The sequence below is a fragment of the Impatiens glandulifera genome, chromosome 3 (assembly GCF_907164915.1).
Source record: "Impatiens glandulifera chromosome 3, dImpGla2.1, whole genome shotgun sequence".
Classification (NCBI taxonomy): Eukaryota; Viridiplantae; Streptophyta; class Magnoliopsida; order Ericales; family Balsaminaceae; genus Impatiens; species Impatiens glandulifera.
The window spans coordinates 42,484,158-42,504,620 of NC_061864.1; the positions used below are offsets into that span (position 1 = coordinate 42,484,158).

The 20,463-nt window shown below is 35.5% G+C and overlaps 2 protein-coding genes across 2 annotated transcripts; one reads left to right on the plus strand and one right to left on the minus strand.

Annotated features, from left to right (window-relative positions):
* The first annotated feature begins 11,770 nt into the window (after window positions 1-11,770).
* LOC124932186 (ras-related protein RABC1) lies at window positions 11,771-16,706 on the plus strand. Its single transcript, XM_047472802.1, has 7 exons — window positions 11,771-11,879; window positions 11,966-12,149; window positions 12,402-12,470; window positions 13,302-13,367; window positions 14,979-15,100; window positions 15,780-15,908; window positions 16,341-16,706. Exons 2-7 carry the CDS (start codon window positions 12,014-12,016, stop codon window positions 16,446-16,448), a joined length of 630 nt encoding a protein of 209 aa, XP_047328758.1. The 5' UTR covers window positions 11,771-11,879; window positions 11,966-12,013; the 3' UTR covers window positions 16,449-16,706.
* A 1,149-nt stretch (window positions 16,707-17,855) lies between these two features.
* LOC124930880 (pentatricopeptide repeat-containing protein At3g26540) lies at window positions 17,856-20,164 on the minus strand. The gene has a single exon (XM_047471248.1). The coding sequence runs from the start codon at window positions 20,104-20,106 to the stop codon at window positions 17,995-17,997; it is 2,112 nt and encodes a 703-aa protein (XP_047327204.1). The 5' UTR covers window positions 20,107-20,164; the 3' UTR covers window positions 17,856-17,994.
* Window positions 20,165-20,463: the final 299 nt, after the last annotated feature.

A 20,463-nucleotide genomic window follows, 5' to 3' on the forward strand; every position in this document is an offset into this window, starting at 1 on the left:
CTAGTGAACCAGTTCGAGAATTGACCAAGGAGGAAAATGCCCGCCTCCAGTATAAAATGTCCGCATATAAGAGATCTAGTGACATGGTAAAGAAGATGTGTAGCTATAAGAGACACCCTTTTTGCATGTTTGGCCTAGGTTACAAAAATGATAGATCCAAAAACCAGAAACCTGTAGATAAAGTAAGGTTTACAAAGAGTGATCTTCCCCTTATAAGTTTCATTAGAAGTTCCTTAACCGCTGAAGAGGAATTGACCGCATACTATACGGCAGAAAAACTAACCTATGTAGGTCCAACCGACTCTGAGAAGTGTCTTGACCCTGAGAAAAGGAAAGCCGACCTGCTCAAAAATAGGAAAGCAAATCCTCAACCGCATAGGACAAACCACAAATCACTCTCATTTAAAGCCTTCGTAGAGAAACCAAAATATACAAAACCGAGTGCCAAAAAGACGGTCAAGACCTTAGCAAAGAAAGCTGTCCGGTTTGTCAAGGTCTGGATGCCCAAGGGACTAATCGCATGTGGACCCAAGTAAATGTGGGTACCAAATAGTTGTAAATATGTACATTTTGCAGGATTTAAAGAAACGACTAGGAAACTCTGAATGGTACCTGGATAGTGGTTGCTCCAGGCATATGACCGGGAACAACAACCTGCTAACCGACATCAGAATAGAAACCAGTGCACTAATCACTTTCGGTGACAACTCAAAAGGTAGAACTGTGGGCAAGGGTAAGATTGTCCATGGTAACCTGATAATTGATAATGTACTCTTAGTTGAAAATCTACGTTTTAATCTGCTAAGTATTAGTTAAATGTGTGATGCTGGATACACGGTAGAATTTCTTAAACATGCATGCTTAGTTAAGAATTCTCAAGGTATCATACTACTAACCGGAAATAGGCTAGGAAACATTTACAAGGTAGACTGGAAAACTAAGGTAGAATATCCTGTATGCATGATAGCTAAGACTGACCAAACCTGGTTGTGGCATAAAAGACTAAACCATCTAAACATGAAAACCTTAAACTATATTCGCGGTAAAAAGTTAGTTGAAGGTATCCCTGACATAGTATTTAACAAGGATAAGGTTTGTTCAGCATGTCAAATGGGTAAACAAACTAGGTCAATCTTTAAGAGTAAAGGACACATTCAATCTAACCGATGCTTAGATCTCCTTCACATGGATTTATTTGGACCAATTCAGGTCATTAGCCTAGGAGGTATGCTCTACACCATGGTAGTTGTTGATGATTACTCCAAGTTTACATGGGTAATATTCTTACCATCCAAACGTGAAACCGCATCGAACTTGATCACACTGCTTAAACGTTTGCAAAATGAAAAATCAACACGCATTAACAGCATTAGAAGTGACAGAGGTACCGAATTTACCAATATCACTTTAACCGCATTTCTTGATGAATCCGGTATTAGACACGAGTTGTCTAGTGCTAGGACTCCTCAACAAAATGGCCTGGCCGAGAGAAGAAACCGAACTCTCAAGGAAGCCGCACGGTCCATGATAGCCGATTCGGGCATTGCTCAGAAATTTTGGGCTGAGGCTATCAATACTGCATGTTATACACAAAACTGGTCATTAATTAACAAGTTTCACAACAAAACACCGTATGAGGTGTATTTTGATAGAGTTCCTAACCTCAGGTATCTTAAAATTTTTGGTTGTAAATGCTACATTCATATAAATGGTAAAACCTATCTTTCTGCTTTTGATGCAAAAACCGATACTGGGATCATGCTAGGTTACTCAGAAGTGAGTAAGGCATATAGAGTGTATAACAATAGAACTTTAACCATGGAGGAATCACTTCATGTTGTTTTCGATGAATCGGTTGAAAGTAATACTGCATCATGCTTTGATCTACACAACAGATTGGAAAATAACAATATCCATTCTAGTAGTGAAGATGAGATTCCGGTCTTCAGGCGGTTTGTCCATGACCAAATGGGTAATATTGAAACCTAGCCGGATCAAGCTGTCCCACTACAGGAAGCTGACACTTCGGTTCAAACCGAGGAAATCGGTTGGTTTGATAATCCTGTTCAGCCTACCAATATGTCTAGCCTTGATCAAGCAAACGGTGATTTGATAGATATCCCTGAACCGAATTTCAAAAGAAACACTAAACATCCTCCTGAGAAAATTATAGGTGACCCTTCAGAACCTGTTCGAACTAGGCGTCAAATTCTGGAGGAATACTTTAATTCTACCTTTATATCCCAAATTGAGCCGAAAAGAATAGATGAAGCATTGTCATATCCGGATTGGATCTTGGGAATGTAAGAAGAGCTAAACCAGTTTGAGAGTAATAAAGTCTGGTACCTAGTCCCTAGACCGAAAGATCAACCGGTCGTAGGAACAAGATGGGTATTTAGAAATAAACTCAATGAAGACGGTTTGATCACGAGGAACAAAGCCAGATTAGTGGCACAAGGTTATAAACAGGAAGAAGGCATTGATTTTGAAGAATCATTTGCCCCTGTAGCTATAATTGAAGCTATTAGGATTTTCTAGCTTTTGCTGCTTTCAAAAACTTTAAGGTTTTCCAAATGGATGTTAAAAGTGCATTCCGGTTCTACACTCTAGAACCAAGCACATTGACATAAGGCACCACTTCATTCGGGAACATGTCATGCTGAAGCATATCCGGCTGGAATATGTACCAACTGATCAACAAGTAGCCGATATCTTCACCAAGCCTCTACAGGAAGCTAAGTTCTCTCAATTCAGACTTACACTCGGTTTAACCGATATTAGTCAGATCATCCCTAAGGATGCCTAAAGAAAATCAGTTCGGACAGACAAAACCGGTAGTTCCTCCTAAACTGTTGAACTTCAAATTTTCAAGGTATCTATGGAAGAACCGCCTGGTCTATCAGACAGAGTAAACCGACCGGTTATTTAGTGCATGCACCAAATCACCGCATCGGGACGAACAACTAATAACTAACCGGTTCGAAAATAGTCTATCTTAGATTATTTGAACTTCAAACAAAAATGGAATAATTACTTGTTTAAACTTATCTGTTCTGAAACATTTCCTTTTCAAAGTAAAATGGTCGCACCTAAAAAGACGTGAAGATCTGATATCTTTCATGGTCCAGGTCTATGACCAACACCCTAGGCTGTAGACATGCCTATTTCATGTAAAACTCTTTATCCTATGGTTAATAGACATTCTCACCTGTGATATCTGGATAATAGGGTTCTCTCTCGACTAGTATATAAGTTGAACAAACCTTAAACAAAACAATCACAAGATGCATAACTCTTTCTCTCACTAAGACAAGATGTCTCAGTTCCCAAACATTCTTCAAGTGGATTTCAACTCTTCTCAAAGCACTGAGCACTATGAGATCTTCAAGATGATCAAATCACTTGAAGATACTGGTCTCCAAAACTTTCTAGATGACAAACATGTCATCTATTCTGAGTCTGTCCTGGAGTTCTTTTATAACGCCAGGGTTTTTCGTGGAACTCCTCACTTTGACACCCACATCCAGTCAAAGGTAGGAGGTATCGTCTTTGATTTTACTGAAAATGACTTTGCCAGATGCTTTAACCTGCCAAAGCAGGGGCTGACCGATCTCAACATACCGGCTGAACTGAAAGCCGAGATCTCCTTAGCATTTGCCCGGTCAAGCCATCCAGTGGATGACCACGGTGCTAAGTCACTATTGAAAGCTGAATACCAGCTTCTCAATGATGTAATTGGTCGAGGCATCCTGGGAAGGGATGTGACCAACACATACTACACCGCTGCCTTCAACATGATGGCTGCTATAACTACTGGCACACCGGTCAATTGGTCGAGGGTACTGTTTGACGTCCTACTCTGGATGATTGGTGTTCAATCAGTTGGCCTCATTCCTCAAATAAGCTGTCTGCTTCTGGAACTTGGAGTTCCGACATGCCCCGGGGAAGGGCTGAACCAAGCTCAAGTGCTAACCAAGGAAATAACCGACTCTTTCTATGAGCGGTTTGAGAAGGCGTGGAAGAGGAGGAACCGTCACATCCACTCCAACGGTCACACCAACTCAAGCGGATATTAGGTCACTCCTTCCTACACCCGGTCATTTTGCTGCACGCACCGGGTGTATCTTTGTTCAACCTCCTTATGATCATTTCGGTTTTATCTATGTTCTCTTCGGTTTAGTCTAAGTTATCTTCCGTGTCAGTCGGTTACTTTTCAGTGTGTTGTTGCATTAGTCATTAATGAAAAGTAATATTTAATTAATGAGGTAACCCCCAACTACATGAGTAATCAATACCCAACTAACTTGGTTACTTTTCAACTAAAACCTACCTCGAGCTCTGCAATCAGCCTCTTTCCAATGAACTTTGGAAACATAAAGATTCTCTTCTCCAATAAGACAAAACTGACATTCAATGTTGATGCTTTCCCTCCAAAACCGGATCTATATAAAGAGACCTTTCCTAATCAAATTAACACATCTCAAATCATAAACTCCTTCTCTCTCTAGTAGCAAAGTTTGAATCATGCCGAGCAGAACTCTAGGAAACTTCTTGAGCATTAACTTCGATTCATGTATGGAACATTGGGATATAGAAACAAAGGAGGACATGTTCGAATCTCTCATTGACACCGGTCTTCGAACCTTTCTCGAAGAATCCGGTCCCATACTTCTTGAGGATGTCAAGACCTTCTTCAGAAGTGCTTGTATCAAAGGAAACTATATCGTTTCCACGGTGAGAGACCATACCTTCTGACTGGATGAAGCCGAATTTGCCCAGATGTTCAATCTGCCCACAGAAGGGTTTTCCGACTTCCCAACCCGGGTGGGAAGTGCAGCAACCAATCACTCCATATTCTTCTCTGGAACCGATGTACCGGTGGAAAACCATGGGTTAAAAACCCGCCTTGCTCACCACATCCAACTCCTTCTTGAGATTGTAAATCGCTCTATCGTTTGTCAATCCCTTAATCAGCGTTACTCCAAGAAAACATACGACATGATGACCTATATTGTTAGCAACACGACCATCAATTGGTCAACGGTCATTTTTCAGAACTTGAAATCCATGGTTCTAACCAAGAAAGGTCTCGGTTATGCTCCTCATATTAGTAGGATTATTCTCAAGTACCGCCCATAATTTGGACCGGGCACACCGGCACCTCCTTCAAACATCCTTGACATAGATGGAGTGGAAGAAAAACTCTCAAAAGTCGTTATCACATAAGTTCTCTTTATTTCTTATGTATTTTCATTTCCAAACCGATCCATATAACGGTTTCTATCTTGTACTCTCATTCAATGAAACTCTATTTCAGTCTAAATAACCGGCTCAACATAACAATCAGAATATTCATCTAAGTAACCGGTTAATATTATCAAGTAATTTCGCTTTCATTGAAATATCCGGTCAATATCAGAAGAACCGCGTCTTTGCAGTTATGCAACGGTATTAAGAAAAACCGCTTAATCAAATGTTGTAAACAACTCAGGACATTCTAAATAACCGGTTAAATCGATATACAAACCGGTGTTCGTAGAACTTTCCGGTCAAAGTCAAAACACTGCGGTTCACAATACGGTTTCAAAAAGGGTGATTGCGTCATGAAAATCAAAATCGAAAACTTTGGAGGGAAATTTCCCGCCCAAAGAGCTCCCGCTCAAAAATTCCCGCCTCTGATTTGGCGCCCATGGTTTGCCGCCCTTTTGGTTTACCGCTCTGATACTAATTGTTAGGATCTAGGTCGCGGCTAGAGGACCGGGGTTGGGCCGGTTAGTGCGTTTCACTCAAAGGGTGGTGATTAATCCGGTTAGAGATTAACACCGGGGTTTCAATACTACACAAACTGTCACAAACCCTTGAACCAGGTTCAAGCGCGGAAGAGGTTTGTTTCAGGTTGAAGCAGCACACTTACAGGATAGGTAGAACCGGTTTTGAATAGGACAGGTTTGGAAATTGATGGGTCGGTTTTTGTAACTTGGTGATTCGGTTTAGGTAGTGTAGAGTCGGTTAGAGCGGTGTAGGTAGGTTAGTACAGGTCGGTTAGAATGTAGAACCAGCAGAAAGTAAATAACAAGACAGATTTTTATGGATGTTCGGAGATAAAACTCCTACGTCACCTCTTCCTCTCAAAACCGTGAGAAGGATATTCACTAAGGAATACAAATACAATCCGATCGAGACTTATTTCCTGCTCGATAACACCCGTACAATTTACACCGAAATTGTAAATACACACTTCAACTTTAGCACTTAGGCTTTTTCTAGAGAGAGAACACAATCTTATCACTTGTAAATTAATTGCTCACTGTGTCCCCGCATTTACTCTTCTTCAGCTGCTCCTTTTATAGGTGAAATATGCCAACGGTCATATTTCACACCCTTGAATTTGATTGGCTGAGCAGAGGTTCAGTGATTCAGACCTGGCGGTCAACTGTTCAGACCTGGCGGTCAACTTTACAGACTTGGCAGTCTGTTCTTCCAGTGTGTAAGACAAACCTGCTAGGTTTGTCTTTTACTCAATATGGTGATTGTTGGTTAGACAGTTGTCTATACTTGGAAGATTTTCTTTCTGATTTACTCTGAAGTAGAAAGATCTTGTAGGACGGTCTTCTGCAGCCTGCAGACTGTCCTCAGACTTGTATGAATATGGCAATGTTCAGTGTGTTCCTTTGGTATCGTTCTCAACAGATACCCGAAATATCTTCTTATGCTGGTCGGTCATTTGATTTAGCCTGATGACTTCCGGTTATTGATCGGCTGTCTGGTGTTTCCAGCCTTCTTTTGAGCGGTCATGTTTCAGGTTGGTTGGTTATTTTGACTGGTGGAGCTTCTTAACCGGTTGAGTGATCTGACCGGCCGGTTTTCTCAAACCGGTTGGTTACTTTGACTGGTCCGGTTCTTTGTTCCTGCATGGAAGGTTTATTTGTGTTAAGTTCTGTGAACCGGTCTAATTTTATCTAACAGGATCCATAGTCATCGGATCAACACTGTATTTTCATCTAGTGCTAGGAAAGAGCCACACATCCAGCTGTAATAGAAGTAGTGCGCACCCGGGTCCACACCAAATCAACTAACGGGATCGCTAACCATGTTAGTCCAGACGCCCAAACGCCAAACGCCAAACGCGAAACGAAAATGTCTGGCGATAGACGGAACACAACAACATGTTCAAAATTAAACAAAACGACGTCGTTTTGTTCGTCTCCTTCGCGAACGCCGGAGGCCCGCGATCAACGTCGATGACCTTCCATAAAATACTTATCTCCTCCATCTTCCATCTTTATCCCTCCAAATTATACCCACGAGCATGTCTCTACTTCGCCATCATTACCCATAAACTTTGAATTCAAAAGTTACCCTATACCTTGTCTACTAATGACAAAACAAAAACGGGGAAGAACAATTTCAGAAGCCAAATCAAAGTTGAATTCGATCTCAATAACTGACATAGTTTAGTACAAATAGTCACTCTTCTTCCAATCCATTGAACAAACATCACAAATTATATCCTAATTCGAAGAATTCAAATGAACTTCGACGACTGGTTTTTGTAAAAACTTCTCCGGCAATCTAAACTTTGATCCAATGCTTGAGAAAGCTTCATACACATTATTAGAGTGTTCTCCAATCATTAGTAAGCTTCCAGACTCGCTATAATTTGAATTGTGATTCAAAATTGGATTTTTCTTAATTTGACTAGGTTGATCATTTTTAGTGTTCAATTTAGTGTTTTTTGGTTAAAATCAATCCCTAGATGTATTCTAAGCTTTTTATCGAAAGATATTTTTATCAATTTAACCTACATCGAAAAAACTCATATTTGATGAAAATTTGGTAATTTTGAATTTCGTGTTCTTGACTTTTAAGCTTGAATTTTGATTCAATTAACTACCTAACATGTTTGTAAAAATGTTAGGATGATTTCCAAATCATAAAATCAACATCCCGATCATGTTTGGTACAATTGAAATTAAAAAGTTTGAATTTCAGTTTAAATGTTTTTTATAGAGCTTGATTGATGTTATTGTTTTGGTTGTGTTCGACTATAAACGTCATTTCAAAGATGTTGGAACAAGAATTATGCCATGCGATTGTCTAAATCAAAAGTTCCCAAAATTTTCCCTAAAACCATTTTGAAAAATCAATTATTATAGAGTTCGATTGATCGTATTTAGGGTTAGGGATTATTATGATTCCTAAACTCATATGAGTTGTTTGCAACTTACAGATCATGTTTTCATGATCTGTATCAAAAGATACAAACCTGCAATTCTTCATACCAATTGAAGAACACTCGGTCCCCGATGACCGAGACCTGTAGGACTAGGACCGAGAAGTATGACCGAGAACTTTCGGTCCTAACCAAGAGACCTAGGACTAGTGTTCTTGAGTCAGGACCGAGACCTATGGCCGGTGTTCTTGAGCAAGAACCGAGGAATCCGACCTAGGATTCTAACCTAGGACCGAAAGGTGTAACCTAAAACTAAGACTCCTAGGTCCATGACCGAGAAAGCTAGATCTAGGACTAAGACTCCTAGACCTAAGACTAACTAACCCGAGTTCAGGACCGAGCCTCCTAAACCCCAGGACCGAGTGTCCCAAGCCCTAATCTAGACCACCCTCAGTCTAGACCGAGTCCGTCCAAGCCCAGACCAGTATAAACGGACCCAAGCCCTATGACTCCGGTCCTAAGGCCTATTTGGTTCTACTATTAAAAATCCAAAATTATTTTTGTAATTTTGGAACTACAATTCATTTTCAAATAATCATGAAAGATCATAAAATGATAGTTAAATATTTTGGGGATATTTCTCAAACAAATATTTTGGCTAAGGCTCCGTTTGTAATTTATTTTTAAATTCTAATACTTTTATAATATTTTTTAAGAGTTTTTGTTCAATCTTATATCAACGCAATCGCAGGTACTCCCATTTAAATAATTTTGTACAAGTATTTACACAATCTAAATCTATCTTTGTTTAGGACCCCCGAACTACTAATTAAAGGAAATACATGTTATAAATAAAACTTTTGATAACTAGACTTTTACTTTATAAATAAAATCGTCATTCGACGGGCGCGAAAGACATAGCTCGAAAGCCTTTCCCTAGCGTAACCAAATAATGAACCTTTTATGGAAACTCTGGTATAAAATATATTTATATGTGTACATTTTACTAATTTTTCTAAAATCTTTTGGTGACTCTGTTTTTAAATAAATAATCTTTAAATTCATTATGTTTAATTAATTTAATTAGGATTTCAAATCAAGTCATTAATTGATTATAACAAATTCCCAAATTATTAAAATTTGAATATAATTAATTATTTTTACATGGTTAATTTCAAAATATTTTAAAATAATATTTCACTTTAAAAAGATGTATGACACGCAAACCAAGGTTGAAACGTATCGAACTTTGAGCCACTCTGCGATCACCGTATTGTCACATGTCCATGACACATGCTAAGCTGCGGATATGAGAGATTGATTGAAATTAAAGTTCTTTCATGAAGCAGCACATAGATTATGGGTGAAATCGACATTGAAGTCTATCTTGGCTGTGACTCAAAAAGGTTATAGAAAAATGAAAAGACAATGCAAGGAAGAGGGATAAAGCGTCCAGTTATACAAACATATTGAGTAACATCCCAAGGGACATCTATATGAGAAATCAAACACTAAAATAGTGAGTTGAAAAGGGGTTTACCTCCCATGACATAATGGTGTTAATTCTCAAACTTCAGTCGATCATCATCAACATTTTCAACACACTTCCTCTGATATGTCATGTATAAATATCTAAAACCACAAAATATAAACATACAACTTATTCAATAGCACTTGAACTGTTAGAAAATTGAATAAGATAACAAAGAAGAGAACTAGAAAACCTAAGTTCAAGATTGAGAGAGAGAAGGTTTGTTGGATCTTTGCTGTTCTAGTCAGCCAAACCTACATTTTGTTACCAGCCCATATTTGGTATTGTGTAAAAAGGCATCGTGATCATCATCATCACCGAAAATCTTGATTTTCTATATAGTGTTTTAGGGTATTAATGTGTACTATAGGAAATAAAATATATTAGAAGAGAAACCCTAGAATACATAAGAGTGCATTGAGATGAGGATAGCTACCTTAATGGAGAGAGGGGACTGAGAGACGAGGTGATTCAACTAAGCAATAATGAGAGGAGGGACTGTGTTCGCGGTCATTGTCTTTTCCGGAAAGTTTCAGCCGCTTCGATCTTAGACAAATACGTCAACCGCAATCTTCTCTTTTGATTATTTAGGAGAGAGAGAGCCATGAGATAGAAAAATGTTTATATATTAGAGTTTGCGCGTATTACACATTAACACTTACGCGAAATGTGTAATACACTTATTATATATTACGCGTAAGTGTAATACGTTTATTACATATTACGCGTAAGTGTAATACACGTAAGTGCAGTGACAGGGACAAGACGGACATTTCGTAGGGCGAAAATCCCATTTTTGCAAGGTTTATGAAGCGTGGGCCATTTTTCGAATTTGACCCATTATTAGGGTCGTTTTGTCAAATTTCCCCTTTATATATATAATTTATATTTATATAATTAGAGAATATAAATAAAATATAAATACAATCAGAGGGAAAATAGACAGTTACATATATAAAATTAGATGATACAAAATAAAAGTTACAAATCAATATAAAGATGATAAAGATATTAAATTATAACAACAATTTACAAAATTAAAATTTGCAATATATAAAATTCAACAACTATATAATTTGTGGAGAATCACTTTAAGAACGAACTCATTTGTGTCTTAAACGATAAGTAATAAAGTAGAATACTCTAAATTAACCAATGAAATGGTATGGGATGAATTCCTACTAAATATTATGAGGCAATTGAAATTATCCTTAGTTAGTAAACAAAGGAGGAAAATGTCATGGGAAATGTATTTTATATATATATATATATATATATATATATATATATATGGACAAAATAAAAATTTAATGATAATAGAATATATATATAGGCAAATTACTTAGTAACCTTCCTATTTTTCCTCATTTTTTTTACTAACAATTTTGATAATTGACTTTTGACACTTTAACTATTTTCATCGTTGCCTTTTTATCCTCTAACTAGTATGATTATTAACTTTTAGCTAATTTTTTTTGACTATTCCCTATCGAAATAAGTGTCCTCTTTCCCATTTTTATTTCATTAGTGAAAAACTAACATTAAATTATTTGTAATGAAGATAAATATATATGGTAAGATTATAGTAATTGAAGAGTCGCTCATATAATATATATGTAATGCTTATAAATATAAAAATATATTATGAGAATATATATATATATATATTAATGAAAATAGAGTATTATATTATTTTATTTTTTATTAAATAATTTATAAATGTTTCATAATTGTATATATGTAAATAAAATAATAAAAATGTATATTATATTTATTATATTGAGAAATAAATGAACATGATGTTACATATATAATTTATATATATATATATATATATATATATATATATATAAATTAATTAGAAATAAATTATAGGATATAAAGTGATTACATATATAACATGTATATAAATAATATATATAGATATATAAATGACTATAAGGTGTTAAGTAGATTTCCATAATTAAAAAAAATAAATTATAAATATATAATTTAGTAAAAATGAAATAAATTCAAAGTGAGACAATATTTATGGTGCAAAAGAAAGTTGGAGTTGTTTGGTGAAATATAGTTTGAAGTTGAAACCCTAAATTGGTATTTCCGTGAATCAAGTCTACACTCTTCTCCTGATCGGCAGATCTGCTTTACCAATTACGAATCAACTTCACCTAATTCGTAAGTTCTCTCTCTATCTATCGGAAGACGGTTTCTTTTGTCTTTCTAAGCTTTAGATGTTGCTGATAGTATTGCACTACCGCTAGGATTGTTTTCCTTATCCGTGCCGTAGATCTTCTCTGATTCTTCGTACAATGGATGTCTCGTCGAGTCAACCTGAATTTGATTACTTGTTCAAGTTATTGTTGATTGGAGATTCTGGAGTTGGGAAGAGTTCGCTCCTTTTGAGTTTCACTTCCGACACTTTTGAAGATCTCTCCCCTACTATTGGTAACAACTCCATGCTATGATTCCCTTCGTGATTTGCGTTATAGCTCTTGATCTCTTTTTCTTTCTCTCTCTCTCCCTCCACACACACATACTTTTACAAGAGTTATGGTTTGCATGAATATTATATCCTTGTTGTGCTTTGTCTTTTAAACCCGAAGTGTTGTTTGGGAAAGTAGATAATTGATGCTGATTTCTTAACCGATTGTACTTCCTAACTGAATCATAATATTTTGTTCTCTGCTATCTCTCCAGGGGTTGATTTTAAAGTAAAACATGTAAAGATTGGAGGAAAGAAATTGAAGCTTGCAATTTGGGATACAGGTATAGCTCCTCCTAATATAGCCACTTTTGGTATCAAAGTTTGAACACTCTGCAATTATTTTCATTTCTTTCACTACTTAGGAATAGAGTTAACCTTGGATCATTGTTATAGAATGCTCACAATACTAAATTTGGCTCTGGATTAACATTCTTGAAATATATAATAAGTGTTTTTGGTGATTACTTTACTTTTTTCAAAAAGAAACTTCATAAATAATTACAGTAAACTTAAAACTCGTGTCTACAAATGAAAACAACCCTATATAGAACACAATTCTTAGATGATACATTGGAAATTTTAAAATGAAATCTGGGATAAAGGAAAAATGGAAAGATTAAGACATTTGTTACCCCACTGCCCTCCCCTTATACAATCATCAAGCAAAAGGAATGAAATATGAAATACAACATAAGACACTGCATGACATCATGTATGTAACATCCAACTCAAGGTTTCCACAGATATTAAGATCTGGAGCTTTCATGTGTAGAAATGGTTTCCTTGCCTTTATGTGTAATATTGTTCATAAATTGTAACAAACTCGTTTGAATATTGGATTATTTATTGAATATTGAAGCCACCTGCAGTTCTTACCTTTGCATAACAGGTGGTCTTCTTTTTTTTAGCACAAATATCCTGGCTAAGAAATGGTTCCCAAAAATATTTGAGTTGGGAGATCTATAACTAGGTGATTCTTTTAGACATGTATGTAGAACTAATACATAAATTATAGAAATGTTTTGTATGATTCTGGACATTTGATACTATTGTGTCTTTAGATGATTAATATGTGTTATAATATGGAAATATCATCTTTTCTCATGTGGCAGCTGGACAGGAAAGGTTCAGAACACTAACTAGTTCATACTACAGAGGTGCTCAAGGAATAATAATGGGTAAGTTTCTCCTATTGTTGAGCCTTTGTTTGACGTATTTTCTTTGAAATAATCCAATTTTTTTTTAAAGGAAACCTTGTTTGAAAATTGGATTATTTGGGTTATATGACTAATGATCATTTGTATTTAATATTTTTAAATGTTATAATATTAAATTAGGGTGTCTTCTTAGTTGATGATTTGATTGATGATGGGATAAGATGTGGTATATGATCTTTTGAGTAAATCAATCTCTCTAGCACATCTAGATGATGATCAACAACAGTCTGTTTATGTGGATATAAATATGTCAATGATGAATAATGCTGTTTCTTCCCTTATTGGAGAATCGCCATATGATAACATTTATAAATCAGTTATATTGAAACATGGTATATATTTGTGTAGGACACGGATGGAAATTCTACAAAATAAGGAACTAAGAAATGTATACAAATATTAGCTAGTATGCCATTTATTTTGTGAAAATGTAAAATTCATTGTAAAGTTTTGCAGTTACTCTTGATAAAAGTGTCAATCATTGACCCATTTGCACTACCTCCTACATATTATGATTTGCTGCTTTATGTATCACTGCTATCATATTTATTTATCTATTATTAAATGCATTTTTCAAACCCTCGTCATAGAGTTATGCAGATTCCCTTGAATAGAAAGAATAGTGCAAGTCATTGATCCATTTTGTACTTTACATGTGCACAAAAGAGACATTTGAAAAGGTTATCTATCTTGCATGGAAATTGCATTTGTATCCTCAACTCAAGTGTCTAGTAATACTTGAATCCTAAAGGTTTCACATAAGGTGCTGTTATGCACTTTTTCTTGTGGATCAGGATCCCAAAATATACATTTATTATGTGTGTCAAAATCACATTAATCTAGAAAATGCATTATAATTTCATTAAAAAATAAAAAAAAATCTTCACCCAATGAAGCCAAAAAATACATTATAATTTGGATCATGATCTTGATCTTGAAATTAATTTGTATCCAAATGATCATACTAAATAATCTGAATCATAATTTAGAAAAAAAACCTTATACCAAATGAACAAAAATATTCATTTTCAATTTTAGCTTTGATGATTTTCCAATGGTAACGTGATTGTGACAAAGATGACAAAATAACAGTTTCCAAATAGGTTCTAGGGTGCATCACACAACTTTATTGATATGCGCCACTTATAATTTAAATGGTTGATTCAATGTTTGTCTTAATGGAATTGGTATTTGATATTGCATATTGGCAAATTACTATATTGTGTCAAGAACTTTCAATGCCTACTTTATTGATATGCGCCACCTATAATTTAAATGGTTGATTCGATGTTTGTCTTAATTGAATTGGTCTTTGATATTGCATATTGACTGATTACTATATTGTGTCAAGAACTTTCAATGCAAGTATATATCCATTGATTTCGAAGTCTGGTTTTAATCGTTGAAATGTGCAAACTTCTGAAATGATATAGAGGTTTACTCGCTTGAGTTACCTGTGTGCTTTCTGTTTTCTTTCATAGCTATTGCATTCATTGTTTGTGCCTCCAAAAATAACATCACTATCGTCAATGCTATTTAGTCACTTAACTTCATTACTGGGAATTGGAGCAGTTTATGATGTTACCCGAAGAGATACTTTCACAAATCTATCTGATATTTGGGCTAAAGAGATCGACTTGTACTCTACAAATCAAGATTGTATTAAGATGCTTGTTGGGAATAAAGTTGATAAGGTATGGTGAATTTTTGACATTCATGTTTTCCTTATATATATATAATAAAAGTTTAGCACGGTGAGGCTACTCTCATTCCTCAATAGTAAAGAATAAAAAATGAGCTACTCTCATACCCCGAAATAATCCAAATCAAAATGGTTTTTAATCGGCAAAACTAACTATTGATCCTCTCATCTACGATATTTAACACTTCCCTGCCTGAGATGTGTCCTCCCTTTTAAGAATGATGAAAAAGAGGCAAAGAACAATTCTTTTATTCTATCATTGTTCAGGGTTTTTCCTTCAAAAGTTCTTATGTTTCTTACCCCCAAATGATCTACAAAGGTCAATCTGGATCATCTTCCAATCTTTTTATAATTTTGTTGATTTCACCCCAACCAACACATTGATCCCAAAAATCCCCAATTATTTTTGGCACAACTCCATTTAACCTTGAGCACCTCACATACAATATCCCACATTGTCGATCAAGAAGGCAAAAAAAGAGTACGTCACAGATTTGTTACTTGAGTTTTTTAGAACAAACGTCTATAGCCATTGCGAAGATTTATGTAAAAGCATATATCCATATTTTACGAGGAAAGTTCGAAATGCTAACTATTGTGGTAAATGTAACTTCTTGTATACTACTCCCTAAGCTAACTATATAAGACCATATCTTATTTATTTTTTCCAGGAAAGTGAGAGGGTGGTCACCAAGAAAGATGGAATTGATTTCGCAAGAGAGTATGGATGCCTCTTTACAGAATGCAGTGCAAAGACGCGTGCAAATGTTGAACAATGCTTTGAAGAGCTTGTTCTAAAGGTATTCATAATTAATTATATGAGATTTTGTACCTTCTATAGCTTCTCAAGATTGAAACTCATTAAGGTAGCTTAAGTGGTAAGAGTCTTGCCTAAAAGACCAAAGGTCTTATGTTCAATTCCCACAAAGAACGACTGGGGATCATGCTAATTTCTTGAGATTGATTTTATTTTAACGGAACTAGTAGAATTTATGTACTTTATGGCTCCTTGGATGCTGTTAATAACATTACACAAAAGAATATTGGTGTTTTCTACTAAGCCAGCTCAAAATCCACATATAAAATTGTATATATTGGTATTTTCTAAGCCAGATCAGAATCCACGTGTTAAAGTGTGTTTTCAAATGAGGCTAATACTGTCGATGTTAAGCTTTATTAAAACAAGGTTGGTTTTCTTAGGCATTTATTTACGCTACCTAACTTCCCTGCAGATATTAGAAACACCCAGTTTATTGGCGGAGGTCACCGCTGGAGTGAAGAAGAACATTTTCAAGCAAAAACCGCCAGAATCTGACGATGCTGCTAGTAGCTGTTGCTGAAGAAGTTCGATTTCTATGGGATATACAGTACCGTTTAAATCATGCCCCTGTTTTCCTTTTTATGGCGAACCAAGAAATGACAGGAAAAATGTTTTTTTTTGGTGTTAGGCATGCAACAAATGTTATCTTCTGCTGGTGCAAATATTTAACTTGTTAATGTGTGAATCTTGAAGACTTCTAATCTCTTATGCATAATGTTTTTGAAATTGTGTCCAACTCTTCTATAATTACTTTAAAAGAATGTTGTTTAGTATTATTTGGTTTATTATAAGAATTTTAATCCAGGATTACAATTGATGATTTGTTCGATTAAGTCACACTTTATTAAGGTCTTGTGGAAAAAATATGCCAAGTTTTTAAATATTGTTTTTAATTGCTCTTGATGTCTTGAGATATATGAAACGTATTAGCAATGTAACTTAAGTGATAATTAATGAAGTAATAACTTGTGTTTTGTTAAAACAATTAATTTCTGTTCTAAGGCCTTCAATGTGTAAGTTCTTGTGATTTTGAGTTTGAACAAGAAAATGTCATAAATTTATGAAAAATGTTTAATTAAGTTATGATTGAAAATATTAACTCATAAATATTAACCCATTATATAAAATGGGATGAAAGTGACCTTCTACAAACCTTGTTACTGAAGTGTATAAGAACTTAGAAAGTGTACACTAATTTATTTCACTATGTTTTCTAGAGCTTTATTGCAATATGTCATTGTCTCAAAATCCACTTCCACATTCTTCCATCTGCTTAAAATGGAATATTGGGTGATAAAACTTCAAAGAGCAAAGAGATATATATAGTTGTTCAATGATGATGTCACATGTTCAATACTTAATATGAAGTTATTACATGTCATCGTGGCCAAAACTCTATTAATAAAACTTTAATGTTAAAAAATGAAAGTAATTACACTCAAGTTTACACTAATCCGTAACAAGGACATGAACATCCAAGTCATAACCAACAACAAAAAATTGCAATCCCTTAGTGCTATAGAACAAGGTTATCATAATTGTTCAAATCCATTTCTAAACAATTCCCTAGCTTTGGTGCTAGTTAAAATGAGAATATTTTCCCAAAAGATATAATTACCTAAATATTTGCTTTATAACAGGTCTAAGGGATGCATATTCATCTTAGTAAGCTTACGAAGAACAAGAGAATACAAAAAAGTTATAAGAGAGGCGCACAAACCAATTAATCGTATCAGTCGTATTCTTGAATTTGAAAAATTTATATTTGAGTATAAAATAATAGGCAACCTAGTGGTAAGAGTCGGCTTAAAATACCAAACGGTTACGGATTCGATTCTATCTGAAAGTACTTTGAATTTAAGCGGGGGACATGACTGTGGGGTGTCATGCTAGTTCTCATTTAATTTTCCAAAAAATAATAATAGGCAGAGGAAAAAACTGGCTTTTCTGTTATTTCTTTGCTTTTCACTTTCATTTTGGAATCTGTCTGTATTTGCATAAGATAAAAAATGTAATACTTACAGATTAAGATGGTGAGGCTTGACTTCTTCATTGATCCTTTAATCTTAACTTGAAATGAAATAAAGATTCTGTTTACTAACTTGATCAGCTATCCACTCTTCCAGACTCAAGCTTCTATATTTCATGCAAGCCTGCCCAACTTTCGACACGATTTGAGGCGTTACATAGCATGTAACCGTTTTCAAAAATCCCTCTAGTTTCTCCACAGAATCATGCCTAATAAAAAGCTCAATCATACACTCATAGTGCTCTGGTCTAGGCATAACCAAATATTTCTCAATCATTGAATCGAAATAATGCCTACCCATATCAACATCCCCTTCCCTAACACACGCAAGCAAAATCGCCTGAAACGTCACATGATCAGGATAGATTCCTTCCTTCATCATCCTGTCAAACATTTTTAATGTTTTTTCGCCTCTTCTATTGTAAACGCATCCTAAAAGGATTGAGTTCCAAAGAATCAAGTCCCTACGAGTTGAATGTTCGAAAACTCGGAAAGCATAGTCAAGCAAACGACATTTTGAGTACATGTCAACTAAAGAACCGATGGTGATGAGATCCATCTTGTAACCGTTTCTAACCATGAACCCGTGAATTTCTTTTCCTTGGTGTAGTGATGAAATGTTTCCGCAAGCAACGAAAAGAATTCCTAACGTAAATTCATTTGGAAAAGTTTCCGTTTCTTCTAGTAACTTCCGGAATATTCCCAACGCTTCTTCGCTAATCTTATGACTGACGTAGTAATTCAAAAGAGTATTCCACGAAACAATGTCACGAAAACGACCCATTTCGCGAAAACAAGCTCTGGCGTTTCTTATATTTCCACATTTACTGTACATATAAAGAAGGCCATTTCCGACAACGAGATCGGAGGAGAAACAGTGCCTGTAAACAGCGGCGTGTGCCTGTTTTCCCATTTCGACATCGGAAATTCCAGCTGAAATGTTTAGGATTAGCCCAAATGTGACCTTATCGATATCTTCTGTTCCAACTCTCATTATACGAAGAAATTCCAACGCCTCTTCCCAAAGGAATAAACGGGTGTATCCTGCGAGCATTGCATTCCACGAGATAATGTTTCGAGCTGGCATCTTATTAAAGAGATCCCTTGCTTTGGAAATTTCCCCATTTAACGCATAACCCGAAACCATCGAAGTCCAATGAATCAAATCTTTAGAACATGTAATTTGGTCGAAAACCTTTCTTGCATTATCGATATCTTTACATTTAGCGTACATATCGATAAGGGAAGTGGAAATCTCTTGGTTGAAATCCAAATTTATCTTGACTATAAAACAATGTATTTGGGTACCTTCCTTAAGGGAGGAAATCCTAGAACAACCAACTAGAGCATTAGAAACAGTCGAAAATAATGGTTGAATAGTAAATCGGATCATGTTGAAGAACATGTATAATGCCTCTCTTGATTGACCAACGCTAAGATACCTTTTGATAATCACATTCCAAGAAACATCATTAGGAGTGTGAATTTCATCAAACATTTTTCTTGCATCAATCATAACATTACATTTACCATACACGTCAACAAGGGAACTTTCCAAAATTACATTCCCAGTTAGACCAAGTTTCACCATTAGACAATGTATTTGTCTCGATAACTGCAGTTCAAAGGTGTTAGCGCAAGATCCAAGCGCACTAGCAAAAGTAATCTCATTACCACAGATTCCTAACCTATTCATTTCAATGAACAACGATAAAGCCTCATCAGAATACCTACCTCGAGCGTAAGCAGTAATAATCGCATTCCAGGATCCCCCATCTCTTTCAGGCATTTCGTCGAACAGTTCTCTTGCATCTATTATGCACCCACATTTCCCATAAGTCTCTATTGCCCGGTTGAGAAGAAACACGGGAGGTGTAGTAGGAGAGAATGTTACCAGATGAGATTCAACCTTCCGAGCTTCAACGATTGCTCGATTAGAAGCGCAGAGATGGAAAAGATGGGCGTAGAGAGAAAAAGTGAAAGGAACAGGGGAATTGAAAAGAATGGAGACCGCTTTGGGGAGGCGGCCGGCTCTGATTTCACCAAGGATTATGTGGGTTATGGCATCGGAATTAGTGGGAAGAGATTTCTGCTTGCGGATGCGGCTGTGAAGAAAACGGTTGAATATAGACGCGGCATTTACACCCATGAAAGTGGAGAGAGACAGCAACGGATAATTAACGTCTGTAGAAATTTAAAATCTCAGCACTTCATTATATATAGATAGTTGAACTATAAATTAATATTTGCTTTACTTTATACACCAGTTTAAATATTATAAGGTGTTTTTTTTTTTTTTTATTTAAATCTACATTTTTAAAAGTAAACTTCACTTTTCATAGTATTATTTTATGAAAAAATGTTATTTTAATAAGTGGTTAATTAATTAATAAAAAAGTTTAAACTGTTGATTTATGGAGCCTACACTTATAATAAACTCTACAAGTGTAAATTAGAGTTTATTGAGTTTGTATTTGGTTATGAGCTTGAGCCTGACCAAAAGTTA

Bases quoted from the DNA above. Each gene is read 5' to 3' on its own strand.
- LOC124932186 (XM_047472802.1), top strand. From the start codon at position 12,014: ATGGATGTCTCGTCGAGTCAACCTGAATTTGATTACTTGTTCAAGTTA. The intron at 12,471-13,301 runs GTATAGCTCCTC...CTCATGTGGCAG, and splicing joins GCTTGCAATTTGGGATACAG to CTGGACAGGAAAGGTTCAGA. The intron at 15,909-16,340 runs GTATTCATAATT...ACTTCCCTGCAG, and splicing joins TTGAAGAGCTTGTTCTAAAG to ATATTAGAAACACCCAGTTT.
- LOC124930880 (XM_047471248.1), bottom strand. From the start codon at position 20,106: ATGGGTGTAAATGCCGCGTCTATATTCAACCGTTTTCTTCACAGCCGC.